We start from the raw sequence: 14,453 nt of genomic DNA, 5'->3' as shown, positions 1-14,453 counted from the left end.
ATAAAATTAAAAAGTTAGAGTTAAGGGGTTTGACTCATTTAATTAAATGAACCAGATTAAAATTAATCTATATAATTTAATACTCATGCCCTAATACGACCTAAATCGAACCCAAAGCACGAAACATGACTGGCCACCTATAATTAAAAATGGAGTTGTAATTACCACAAAAGCAATCAAAATCCATCTAGAATTCTTCATATTCTAGGGCTAGAAGTTGCACACCATTGACAGGGTCTTTCACATGTGCAGTACAGAACCACCAAACTCGCCATGAAAGTACAAAAGCACCTACTCGGAAATCCCAAAGTAAAAAGAAGGGCAAAATAGGAATCCGAAAAGTCTCCCCCACCAGCTTCCACCTGCAACCTGTAGTTAAAAGAATTGCTGTCTCGCCCATCTCCTTCGGAAGAAAGTCTCTCGTCCTCTCTTCCTCTCTCTCTCTGTCTCTCTCTCCTTTGTTTACTCTTATCTTTATATTTGTGCTTCGCTTTTCCTCTGCTCTGGGGTACCCTCCAATGGCGCCGAGTCTGAGAGACCTCCAGCTCACCCGGGTAGCCGGCGAAGACTCCGGTGATCTCGAGGACGTACGGCTGCTAGATTCCTATGAGGACGGAGATAGCTTCAGTAGAATCGAAGAGGGGATGAGGACGGTTCAGGTCAGAGTCTCAGGGATGACCTGCGCTGCTTGCTCCAATTCCGTTGAGGCAGCTTTGAAAAGCGTCAATGGGGTTTTGAGGGCCTCCGTGGCCTTGCTCCAGAACAGGGCTGATGTGGTTTTTGATTCTAGTTTGGTTAAGGTTAGTGTTGGCTTGGATTTCCCATGTCGTGTAATGTAATTTTGCTTGTGTTTGAATGTTAGTTCGTGATTAATTGGGTAAAGGGCTGTTGTTTCCGAAATGTTTGAGCTCTGTGAGTTGGTTTTGGTGTTTTGGACTATGGGTTAGTAATAGTGGTTGCTTGATTTTTGTGATTTGTGCAGTCTTGTTAGCTTGTGTTCACTTTTTAATTTGTGGTGAGTTGGATCATGGGTTAGTGCTACTTTTGAAAATTTGTGCTTTATGGGTTTGTTTTGGAGATTTGAATTATAGGTTGATTAGTTTCTGTGGCTTCATCTTTTTTTTTTTTTTTTGATAATTTTTTTTTTTTTTGGTTTAGTTTGGAATTTCTGCTGAACTAGATCATGGTGAAGTGTTCAATTTGCTTTCTTTTTATGCTTTATGTATTTTATAGTTGGTATTAATTTGAGATAATGTCATTTTTTTTTAACTGTAGATTAGCCTTTATGGTTTAGTATATCTGGTTCATATTTTTTGTAATGATGCCTTAATTTTCTTTTAGTAATTGTGGACGCTAGCTAGAAATGATCACGGGCTTGTTTAATGATAGAGGTTCATAGTGGAGTACAATTTTTTTAAATGTTCTTTTTAGTACGTGGTTCCTATTAGTAATTAGACTTAACCAGGCGTTATTTATTGTTGAAATAATGAGTATGGATATCTTTTGTTGAAGGTTTGAATTATTGTGCTTGAATCTATGTGTGGGTTAATGATTATTTTTTTGAACTTCATTTGCTAACAAGAGATATTCATGTGATCTTTGGTGTTCGAGTCTCTCTCTTTTATGGGGTGTCTCTATATGCACCTCAGGGGTGGGGGTGGTTTTTGTGTTTGGAGATACAATCATGATTAGCATTTAGCTAAAGAAACAGAATATCGGCATACTCCTTTTATTGAGTTTATTTCTACAATTGATGGTGTTTCCCTCCCTCTCTCTTTCTCACACTCCAAATTTTCTGTTCATGGATGTCTGGTTTCTCTCATAGATTTGTATGTTCAGGACGGCATATAATGGCACATTTTTTTATCAGTTAAAAAATCAGTTAAAAAAGGCCAGAGATACAAGGCACATAATGATTAGAAATATTGATTATTGTTTTTGATTGGCAAGTAATTCATTACAAAAGAAAACCTCACTAAAGGCGCTACACCCTAGTACATGATAAGTATGCAAGAGAAAGACTGAGTGAAATTGCAATTATTATGTTAAACATTTTTTAAATACTTTCCAAGTAGTCTAATTAACAATAAGCCTGGCCAACAGGATAGGTGGCCTCCCTCCATGCCTTCTAGCTGCCACTTGACGCTATTGAACTTCTTGAATGTCTTAACTGGGGAACTGGACCAGAAGGCCAGTGCTATATAGAGGCACTCCTAGCCTAGGTTGAACAATAGTTGTTTTTTTTTTTTTTTTGGGGGGGGGGGGGGGGGGTGGAAGCCCTCCATGGTATGGTAAGGGCATACACATTTTCATGTACCGGACTAGGGTTTTTTAACTGGTGACTATATATATATATATATGTATGTATGTATGTTATAACCCTACTTTATTTTGGGTGCGGGGGAGAAGTTGTCCATGGTATTGTAAGGGTATATGGGACATTTTCATGTACCGGGCTAGGGGTTTTTAATTGGTGTCAGTATGTTTACATATATAGTGAAAAAACCACTTGCTCTTGTTGATGTAGGCACAATGCTGAACCACATAAATTCTCTATGTACTGTTCTCTCTATCTTTCTCTTTATTTTTCACTGATTGCATAGTTTCAACAGAGTGCAAACCTTGGTTTTCACATTTTTAGTAACTGTTGCTGTTACTGTTACTTTATGTTGTAGAGTTCCTGGGAAACCATTTGAAATCCTTGATTGTCTTTTCTTTCTGTGTGAGACTGCATGTGGAGTTACTTTGTAAAGAAGTATAAATCTACCAAATTGGTACTGGTAACCTCAGATTTTATAGATACTGAAGAATTTTGTGACTTGTCCTAATTTAGGATGAAGACATTAAGAATGCAATAGAGGATGCGGGCTTTGAAGCAGAGATTCTAGCTGAACCTAGTAATTCTGGAACAAAACCACATGGAACCTTGTTGGGGCAGTTCACAATCGGAGGTATGACATGTGCAGCTTGTGTAAATTCTGTTGAAGGTATTTTAAGAAATCTTCCTGGTGTCAAAAGGGCAGCAGTCGCCTTGGCCACTTCCTTAGGAGAAGTTGAGTATGATCCTACTGTAATTAGTAAGGATGATATTGTCAATGCAATTGAAGATGCTGGTTTCGAAGCTGCACTTGTACAGAGCAGTGAGCAGGACAAAATTATACTAGGGGTTGCTGGAATATACAGTGAGATGGATGTACAGCTTTTAGAAGGCATACTCAGCCACTTTAAAGGAGTGAGACAATTTCGTTTTGACAGAACATCACAAGAAGTGGAAGTTATCTTTGATCCTGAAGTTGTCAGTTCTAGATCAGTATTTGATGGGATTGAGGCAGAAAGCAATGGGAAGTTTAAATTAAATGTAATGAGCCCTTATGCAAGAATGACTTCCAAAGATGTTGAAGAAGCCTCAAATATGTTTCGGCTTTTCACCTCCAGTCTGTTCCTCAGTGTGAGTATTTTTTTTTTCATTGACAAGATTTGGTGTATTGCATATCTATTTATTTATTTAGTAAGGCCAACGTAAATTAATTGCTGGCACGTAATGCTTTGGCTCCAGATTCCTGTCTTTCTCATAAGGGTTGTTTGTCCTCACATACCACTGGTGTATTCCTTATTGCTTTGGCGATGTGGACCCTTTCAAATGGGGGATTGGTTGAAGTGGGTTTTGGTGAGTCTTGTCCAGTTTGTTGTTGGAAAGCGCTTCTACATTGCCGCTGCCAGAGCTCTTCGAAATGGTTCAACTAACATGGATGTTTTGGTTGCATTGGGAACATCAGCGTCTTACTTCTACTCTGTATGTGCTCTTCTATATGGTGCGGTCACTGGATTTTGGTCTCCAACATACTTTGAAACAAGTGCTATGCTGATAACATTTGTATTGTTGGGGAAGTATTTGGAGTGTCTTGCCAAAGGAAAAACATCAGATGCCATCAAGAAGTTAGTGGAGCTTGCACCAGCAACAGCAATGTTGCTTGTCAAAGACAAAGGTATGTATTAATATATGATTTTTATTTATTTATTTATTTATATTTTATTTTTTTAATAATGGAGGTTGTGGTATTTTTTGGACTTTACCTATCAGGATGGTTGAAGTTTCAATGCTTTATTGGAATACGGAATTATATAGATTTTTTATCCCCTATTTTTGATCTCGATCAGCAAAAGTTGATTCAAGAATTAAATTGAGAAGTTCTCAGTAACTTACTGGCTTTAATCATATTGGTGTTTAGGTGGGAGGTGTATTGAAGAAAGGGAAATAGATGCTTTGCTAATTCAGCCTGGTGACATATTAAAAGTTCTTCCTGGTGCAAAGCTTCCTGCTGATGGTGTGGTTGTATGGGGTTCAAGTTATGTTAACGAGAGTATGGTAACTGGTGAATCTGTACCTGTTTCAAAGGAGATCGATTCATCAGTTATTGGAGGAACAATAAATTTACATGGTGCCCTTCATGTACAAGCTACAAAAGTAGGGGGTGATGCAGTTTTAAGCCAGATAATTAGTTTGGTTGAGACGGCCCAGATGTCAAAAGCTCCTATTCAGAAGTTTGCGGATTTTGTAAGTATTCTGAAAATAGTTTGACTGTAACTTTATCATGCTTCTGTTATTTTGTGCTATATGGGCATCATTTAAATATATTTTTAATGCTTCTTGCTTTTGAAAGGAAAAAAAGATTGCATTTTACTTTTGCATGAAAAGGTGTAATAACACTTGCATCCTTAACTGACACTGACAGTAAGATATTTGTTTCATTGTGGCTTGGTAATTGTCGATGCTTGAATTGAAATTATTTTATGCTTATTGAGTTGCCAATCCCTATCATCTTTGTAGTTCATAATATATATGTCAGCCTATCTTCTCAGTCCAATAAATGAACTGGAATTTTAGTTTTTTTATTTTTTATTTTATTTTATTTTATATATATATATATATTAAATATTTTGAAGTGTTCATGTCATTGAAGTTGTCATCTGCCAGGGACCTGAAAAATTCATGGGATCAGATCAAAATGAGAAAAAATTTGGTTTATTAAAATGTTGGGCCACCTCTGTTCTCATTTCTGCTCATCTCGATTGCATCTCTACATGCTATTAAGGTTTATTTGCATACGGTGTTTGTGCACTCATCAACTGGATTAGACCTTGTTTAAAAGTAAAAGTTTGGTGCATGCCTTTATGTTAATAAACTCGAATGGATAGCTTTGAGTCTTCCACTTGGTTTTTGCCCTTTATAAGGGTCATATTTGTATTCCCGGGTGTATTATCCTCTGCCTCATCTGCTGGGATTACTTTATTCTGCTGATGGTGGATTTATCTGGTCCAAAGCCTGTGTTGCTTGGGGTAGTTACATCCAGACTACTACTAGAAATTGGAAAATGAAGGAACAAATGGGTGCTTAAACTTTCTGGGTTTCTTTTATGGCAAGTAACATGCTATAAACAGACAGCCAATGGGTATCAACGAGTCAGTTTTCTCTGCAAGCCTTTTCCAGTGTCTGATTGGATCAGCTATTGTGATGCTTTTCCACCCCATCAAAATTTTATTTTAAAATACCACAATTTACATGTTGTGGAGTTTATACCATTTTCCTTATTTATGCGAGTGCCACTCTTTCTCCTTACATCTTTTTTCTGCAATCAGTCCTTAGATTTACAGTTTTGAAATTATTGATTGATCTGGTATATATATATATCGTTCCTATCTTACTTGTCTTTATGCATGCAGGTAGCGAGCATATTTGTTCCTACAGTTGTTGCTATGGCATTGTTAACATTATTGGGTTGGTAAGTTCACATTTCTTTGGGCCTGCTGCCATGATCTCATTGTGAATTTTTCATCTTGTTAAAACTGTTATCCCTCCTTTTTATTAAATGTTTTCTTTTGTTGATGGTCTCTAGGTATATTGGTGGAGTCCTTGGAGCTTACCCAGAAGAATGGCTACCAGCTAATGGAAATTACTTTGTATTTGCCCTCATGTTTTCGATATCAGTTGTGGTTATTGCATGTCCCTGCGCTCTTGGATTGGCAACACCAACTGCTGTAATGGTTGCAACTGGGGTTGGGGCTAATAATGGTGTGTTGATAAAAGGAGGAGATGCTTTGGAAAGGGCTCAAAAGATTAAGTATGTGATATTTGATAAAACTGGCACCCTAACCCAGGGAAAAGCCACAGTTACAACAGCAAAAGTTTTTGCAGAACTGGATCGTGGGGAATTTCTTAGATTGGTGGCATCTGCAGAGGTGACTTCTGATTTCTCAATTAGTTTTCCATTTTTTGCCCCAACACTCAGATTGGTCTTTAGGGTTTGCCACTTTTGGTTCAAAATATGGTGCCAGAAGAATGTCCCAAGAAGATCTCATAATATCACCACTATAGTAAAGAAAAATGTTGACACAATATTTTTACCCTTGAGAAATGAACAGTTTGCTTTTCCGTACAGTAAAGTGACATTCTGCAATTGGTGTTGAACTGCATAAGTAGGTAGCAGGGAATACAAACATTTAGTTTTTCATTTTCTTATTGTTACATATTCGTTCTTTTTTTTTTCTTGGGGGGGGGGGGGGGGGGGGGCGCATTGAACTCATCCAAATATTAAGTAGTCATACTACAGAACCAATCTTTATTTATTTATTTATTCTGGTCAACAACTCTTTATTTTTTTTACTTTTATCCGTGGCTTAGGCCAGCAGTGAACACCCGTTGGCAAAAGCAATAGTGGAATATGCACGCCACTGCCATTTCTTTGATGAACCTTCCACAACCAAGGATGGCGATAACAATAGCAAAGATTCAATTTCTGGATGGCTTTTTGATGTGTCAGAGTTCTCTGCTCTGCCAGGAAGAGGAGTCCATTGCTTTATACAAGGAAAACGTGTCTTGGTGAGTTGTCTTTGCACTAAGATATCTTATTTTTGATATGCAAATGGCTTATTTTCAAGATGAATTGACATTTGCATATCTTTATTATTTTTTAATATGCAAATGTCAATTCATCTCGAAAATATGCTTTGTAACTTTTGGGATTGCTTATCAGAGGCGATGTATCCTGAACAGGTTGGTAACCGGAAGCTGATAACTGAGAGTGGAATCTCTATTCCAACCAATGTCGAAAGGTTTTTAGTAGAGTTGGAAGAAAGTGCCGAGACTGGAATACTCGTAGCGTATGACGATAACTTATTGGGTGTTTTGGGAGTTGCAGACCCACTAAAGAGAGAAGCTGCCGTGGTTGTGGAGGGTCTTGGGAAGATGGGTGTCACGACAGTCATGGTTACAGGAGACAACTGGAGAACAGCTAGGGCTGTTGCAAAGGAGGTCAGCATAGAGTTTTTATTTGTTAGTAATTTAAACCCGCGGTTTTAGCATTATAAAACTCTAGGTTCTTTGAATTCTGATATTAAGGTGAGTCTTAACTTGTGTTTTTTCAGGGTTTGATGAAGTTTGACTCGTACCGATATATTATATTTTCATATATCATAAGAAAAAAAGCCTTTTGTGTTTATTTTTAAATTGAATTTAGGGAAAATGTCTCAGAATCTCCTTGTGCTTTTCTGGATTTTGCCTTTCAGACTTCAGTTTTCAATTTGACCAATTTAAGACCCGAGTTTATGAAAATTTAAATCTAAGATTTTTGTCAATTTTTTCCTCAAATAAAGTTCAAAAAAGACATGAAAAATGCTCCGATGTCAATCTTATAATTTTTTTTTTTAGAAAAAGCAAAAAAGAAAAGCCACCCCTTCTGTGCGGGTGGCTCTTGGTCATCCCGTCTTTTTATTTTATTATTATTATTATTATTATTATTTTTTTTTTAAAAATAAACTTGTTAATGGGAAGGGAATAATAGTATTTTTTTTTTTTTTTTTGTCATTTTTGTTATTTACTTGAGGGAAAAATGAACAAAGTTTTTAGATTTAAAATTTTTGCAAACTCAGGTCTTAAATTGGCCAAATTGAAAGAACAATAGTATCTTCTTCTCGTTTTTGTTATTTATTTGAGGGAAAAATGAACAAATTTTTTAAGGAAAAATGTTTATGCTGGGCAGGTTGGCATTCAAGATGTTAGGGCAGAGGTGATGCCGGCCGGCAAAGCTGATGTGGTCCGATCATTCCAGAAAGGTGGTGGCCTGGTTGCAATGGTGGGTGATGGGATCAATGATTCCCCTGCTCTAGCTGCTGCTGATGTTGGTATGGCTATTGGGGCCGGGACAGATATTGCCATAGAAGCTGCTGATTATGTATTGATGAGAAATAACTTGGAAGATGTAATCACAGCCATTGATCTGTCGAGGAAGACGTTTTCGCGTATTCGATTGAACTATGTGTTTGCCATGGGCTACAATGTGTTTGCTATCCCAATTGCCGCCGGGGTTTTGTTTCCATCTCTAGGGATTAAGTTACCGCCATGGGCGGCGGGTGCATGCATGGCTCTCTCATCTGTAACTGTAGTATGTTCTTCTTTGCTTCTTAGGAGATATAGAAAACCCAGATTGACAACCATACTAGAAATAACTATAGAGTAGAAAGAGAAAATTGAAAAACTCGAGGTTTTGGCTTCATATCAAGATAAGATGGGTGTGATTGAGTGTTATCTCCCAATTTTGTATATTTCTCTCTTTTGCAGTGGGGGTGTAAGATTTCAGCACCCCATCATTGTAAATGCCACTTGTATAATAATTTTACTTATTGCTTTCTCAATTTTTTATTATTCTCTTTTTATTTATTTTTATTTTGTTTCTTGATTTTTTATTCAATGAAGAGGATCATGTTCGAATGGTGATCTTTGCGTAAGGAAGGTGTTGAGTATTTATGATTGCATATTGTAGAAAACCTTCTAGAAAGCTTTGATCCATGTAGAAAGATATGATGGGAGAAAGAGAAGAGAGGGAGAGAGGAAACAGAGAGATGTGTGGGTTGCATCTTTATTATATTGAATTACAATTTTATCTTCAAATAAAAAAGAAAAAGAAAAAAACTGGTTTAAGAGTGGTCGGTTATTATTCTCTTTGGCCTGTTCTGAGAGTGGTCAACCACCCAAAAGAGCATTTTAGGGCTAGTTCGGCCACCCTTGAGAGTCGGTTATAGACTTTATCCATGGCAGTCTTTTAGTTAATGTTGGTTTGCTGCTCCAACTATTAAGAGTTTGAAAAGACTAGGTTGAAGGCGAGTGGCAATTAATTAGTGCCTTTATTATTCTCGTGGACATACAAAAGAGGGTCAAAATTTGAATAGCCTCACCATGGACCCAAGATTGGGGTTAAGTATTTATAAAAGTTACTAGCTAATTAGTCAATCATCCAATGTGAAGGCTTGGCAATTTGGGTTAGTGGGTCGGGTTCGTGTCGACCCGACTACATATTCGGGTTCAACATGAACCCAACCCGATTATTCTGGAACCCGAACACGACCCACTTGCCAACCGTGTTACCCGAATACTACTTGGGTAACCTGGTTTGACAATCGGCCGAAGAAGAAGAAGAAGAAGGATGAAGGATCGTGATGATCGTCTGGTCAAGAGAAGCAAACAACATAATCTGGCGAGAGAAGCAATCCAAAGGTTGTGGAAGAGCTTTTTCTATTTCTCTCTGAACAACACAATCTCGTTTCCATTGCATTTCCAAATTGTAGCTAAACCGCACACAAATCACAATCCTCACTCACTTTCTCTCTGTGAACAAACTCGAGTTTCCAAAACCCTCCACCCCGAGCACGAGCGTGAAGCCCATCGCAATGATTGCATCCAAGCCCTTGGAAGACTCGTCCCTGAAGGTCGCCACCAAGCCCAGATCCAAGCCAGCCTTGTCGGTCCCGAGATCGTCGGCGGCGACCAAGCAGCCGATTTCGGAGACCGATAGCAAGGATTCGTCCAAGCAGGCTAAGAAGAAGGCGCCAAAGCCAAGCGTAGACGGCGTCGTTTCGCCTGACGACACAAAGGAGTCAACCGCCAAAGATGAGAAAAAGCTCTTCCAGAGGGCCGCTGTGGAGTGAAAATGAAAAGAAAACGAGTTAAAGTGAAAAGAAGAAAAGGCCGCTCAGTTTTCTGAAGTTTCTGTAATTTTTTTTTTTTTTTTTTTTTTTTAATTTTATAATATCTAACTGTGTTATAATCGGGTCTGGCGAGTCACCCGCCAGACACGATTATAAACCCGATTACCCTAAACCCAAACCCTATATTTTCGTATCGTGTTCGTGTCGGGTTCACAGATCGTGTCAAAAATTGCCAACCCTTTATGTGAATGCAATATCTTCCTAAATTTCTCCAGCTTTAACCCATATAAACAGTGCAACAGAAAAATGCTTTATTTCTTAAATTTTCATCCGCAAAAGTGATTTTTAAATAATGTGTCATTATCTCATGAAATGGTGTCACATTTTTCAAAATAGTAGATTTTATCTATAATTGGCACATCATTTAAAAATTAACTTTTGAAAAAAAAAAAATGGTAAATGTAGCACTTTTTTAATGCAATATATTCCTAAATTCCTATAAATTTCTCGACCTATTCAAAATGGATTAATTGTACAACATTTTTTCATAGAATGATGTGATGGGGTGTCAATTGGTTCAATTTCTTGTAAGGCTCAGCCTCACTTACTAAGGAACCACCTCATAGCTTGGTAGTGGTTCAGCCACACCCCATCAGTTGTTGGTTGTGGTGGGTGACAGAACTAACTCATAGCTCTACGGGTGGTTGACCATCCCCAGAACCAACATTTTAGTGTGGTTAAACCATCCTCAAAACCGAAAGCTAGGAATGACAAAACCACCCTATAGCCTCATAGTGGCTCAACAACCCCAAGAATCAATTGTTGTCTAGAGTGCTTAATTACCCCCGCCCGCCCCCCCCCCCCCCCCCCCCCCCCCCTCTCCAAGAGCCTATGGCGATGGTTTGACTATTCTTAAACCGATTTTTTTTTTTTTCCTTATCCTATTTTCTTGCTATTTATTTTTTAATAATTTTTTATTTGAAGGTAAATTTAATTTCGTAAGGAGTTTGTCAGAAAATTGGATAGAATTTGTATGGAGGGATCATTTTGTTATAGGGGCATACTACATAGGTTTATAACTTCGTTTTGAAACCAAATTGATTTATTTGTTATAAGGTCAAACTACACGGACCAATTTAACAATTGTATTTTTCTTTTAAAGGGAAAATCATATTTATTCTCTAAGTTCTCATATTTAGATTTAGTCCTTAGGTTTCAAATTTTAAGAATAAAGGTATTTACGTTTTGCCAAGATTTTAAATATGTCTTTTTGTTGGAAAATGTTAGATTTACAACACTAATACAACAACTGTACAACAATCCCTCACATGAAGGTGGGTCCCACATACTGGGGCCCACCCTCATGTGAGGGGTTGTTGTACAGTTGTTGTACAGTTGCTGTATTGGTGTTGTACAAGAATCAAATCCTATTTTTGTTATTTTACTATTAAAGTTAACGATTTCTCATGGAATAATATTTCTTGTACAACTCTTACACAACTTTTACACAATTTTGTCATGTCACATGTGTCTCATTTGACACGCCAACATCTTTGTCAATGCCATGTCATAAAGTGCCAAGTCATCCATAGAAAAAAAAAAAATCCAACTAAAGAAACAAAAACTATCTTATTCGTCACCCCCAACATTTTTGTATATTTTCTATAGTATCTTTAGAAGACGAAATAGGAGTAACCAAAAAAATAAAATAAAGTTCAACCTCTTTTTGAAAAGATAATACAAGAAATATATATATATTTTTTCGACTCAATATTTAAAATAATACAGAAAAGAACTCCCCTCCGCAGTGGTGGCCTAAGATTAACCCTCTAGCTTGATCGCATCAACATCCAATTAGTCATAGTTGGGATGAAGATGTACCTATGATGATCCTAATGCTACAAAATTAGTAGATTGGGATGATTAAGAAGATGGTTTTTGATTCTCGAATCGGGTCTTCTGTGTATTTTTTTTTGTATGGATGACTTGACACTCGATGACATGACATAGATGTCGGGTGCCGATATAAACGCTGGTATGTCAAATGAGACATATATGATAGATGAAAAACCTTTAATTTTGACGTCAAAATGACATAAACAAAAACTTATTTAAAACATAAACAAAACTTAAAGACTTTATTCTTAAAATTTGACTAAATCCAAATTAGATGAAAATGGGCTAAATATATATATATATATATATATTTTTTTTCCTCCAATAATGAAATGTTGCATATTATTATCAGGCATTCCTGGACAATAACAAATATTCAAGATTCTAAAAAGGATTTTTTAAAAATGTCTAAAGCCTTTTAATTTCTGAAAAACATTTCCCCAGAAGCCCTATATTGTTGCCTGGGAAGATATTCTTAGGTTGATATCATCCTCTTTCAAAATACTATCATAAAATATTAGAAAAGAAAAAAAAAAAAGAAAATTTAAACATAAGGTTATTTATTTTCAATTTTTTCTAATTTTATCAAGAAAAATATGCATATTCTAATAATGTTTTTTGCACATATCTCCCACACAAAATATGCACACAGATTTACCTGATTGGTAACCATTTCTTCTCATTTTTTCTAAAAACCAACCTCATTTTTTTTCAAATTAACAAATAACTTTCTTCACATTTTTCTCATAAAAAATTTGAAAATCCTTTCTATTTTATATCACGCCAATCAAGGACAGAAATTTCCTTCAAACCGGTTTGTAGGAAATTTCATACAACCCACATATAAGATTGACATGTATCTCTTGGCATGTGAGAAGCACATGTTATTTAAATAGTATGTATTTCTTACATGCTTTTTTAATAGCATTAATTAAAAAACACTTGCTTCTCACATGTTTAAAAGACACATGTCCTTTTTATATGTGGGTTGTAAAAAATTTCCCACAAATCAGTTTATAAAAAATTTATGTTTGCCGATCAATTCCTCCTCGTTTTCCAAGAAATATTTTAGGGGGTTCATTGGACGATCTCTTCTTAATGTACTACTAGAAAATAGGAAAAAAAATAAAATAAAATAAAAGAAGTGTAATTTTCAATGGTGGTGGCATAACGATTGTATCAAATGTTCAAATCAATCAATTAAATAATTTAAATGGGAAGCATTCAAAGTCCAAAGACGAAGGCAACAGTAGAGCACATGTTGCTGCAAAGTTGACTGTCTATCATAATTGTTTTGACTCTTAATTATCTCATATATATTATTCTCTTAATTATTTCTTCTGAATTGCTCTCATCTTGTATCTCATCTTTTCCCTCCCTGTGATTCTTTGCACTGCTCAGGAAAATACAAATAAATAAAAAAAAAATACAAAAAATTATCTATTCAAAAGAGATAAATAATATAAGATAAATTTGTCTAAACTATTGGGTTAATTGTTTACTCGAAAAGATGATGGATTTATATAAAATATCTCAAATTAAATATATTGGAAAATTAGTAATAATTTAAACAGATAATAAACGAGAATCCTTATCTATATATATATGAGTAGTTGGTCAAAACTTTCCAGAAGGAATGGGTTGGTCATAAGTCGTTCGATAAATCTCGTGAAAGATTATTTGTGATTTGTTTATATTAATTAATTAATTAATTAATTATTGCGTAAAACTATCCTTTGACCAATATCGCCACCCATGTCGTCATCAGAAAAACGTTTGGGTAAAGAAAAAGTGAGGAAACGACACTAGCTGCTTTGATTGGTAAATGTTACGGGGAGGAGAAAATGAGTAAGAAATGGTTGATGTGACATAAAAATAGAATGACTTTTGAGTTTTTTTTTTTTTTTTTTTTTTTTTTTTTTTTTTTTTTTTTTTTTTTTAAGTGAAAAGTGAAAAATAGAGTTTGATCCATATATATATAGAGTTTGAGTTTTTTTGAATATAAAGGAAAAAAAAAAAGAAGAAATAAAAGTGAGTTGCTAAATGGGCAAAAAGTTATGCCAAAAAAAGAAAAAAAGAAAAAAAAGAAAAGAATTTGTAGAACTATTTCTAATTAAGAAATGAGTAAGAAATGGGTTATTGTAATATAATAAGGAAAATGTTAAATTTACAACACCAACACAACAACTACACAACAACCCCTCACATAAGGGTGGACCCCACACACTGGGGCCCACCCTCATGTGAGGGGTTGTTGTGTGGTTGTTGTGATGGTGTTGTGTATGAATCAAATCCCATATAATAACGGGTTGGCGAGATATAAAATAAAATGATTTTTTTTTTTTTTGAGTGAAAACTGAAAAGTGAAAGAAGCTGTTTGTTAATGAGAAAAAAGAATTTTATATTTTTTGGACAGAATTTTCTTTTTTTTTTTCTTTTTTTTTTTTTAAAAAAAGAGTGGTTGTCAAATAGGCCGGAAAGGATGGACGTCTTATTATGTATACTAGAAGTCTCCTTTGGGGGTTTCGGTCATGGATACAAGTCATATTAGGTGTGAAGGCAATATGGTGGTTTATACT

The 14,453-nt window shown here is 35.8% G+C and overlaps 1 protein-coding gene across 1 annotated transcript; it reads left to right on the top strand.

Moving 5' to 3' along the window:
* Positions 1 to 275: 275 nt before the first annotated feature.
* LOC133867972 (copper-transporting ATPase RAN1) lies at positions 276 to 8,688 on the top strand. Its single transcript, XM_062304751.1, has 9 exons — positions 276 to 800; positions 2,834 to 3,448; positions 3,557 to 3,986; positions 4,230 to 4,555; positions 5,722 to 5,780; positions 5,895 to 6,237; positions 6,680 to 6,877; positions 7,052 to 7,309; positions 8,037 to 8,688. Exons 1-9 carry the CDS (start codon positions 519 to 521, stop codon positions 8,511 to 8,513), a joined length of 2,988 nt encoding a protein of 995 aa, XP_062160735.1. The 5' UTR covers positions 276 to 518; the 3' UTR covers positions 8,514 to 8,688.
* Positions 8,689 to 14,453: the final 5,765 nt, after the last annotated feature.

The sequence above is a fragment of the Alnus glutinosa genome, chromosome 5 (assembly GCF_958979055.1).
Source record: "Alnus glutinosa chromosome 5, dhAlnGlut1.1, whole genome shotgun sequence".
NCBI lineage: Eukaryota > Viridiplantae > Streptophyta > Magnoliopsida > Fagales > Betulaceae > Alnus > Alnus glutinosa.
Note: the sequence above shows the minus strand (reverse complement) of the source record. Positions and strands in the feature narration are given on the sequence as shown.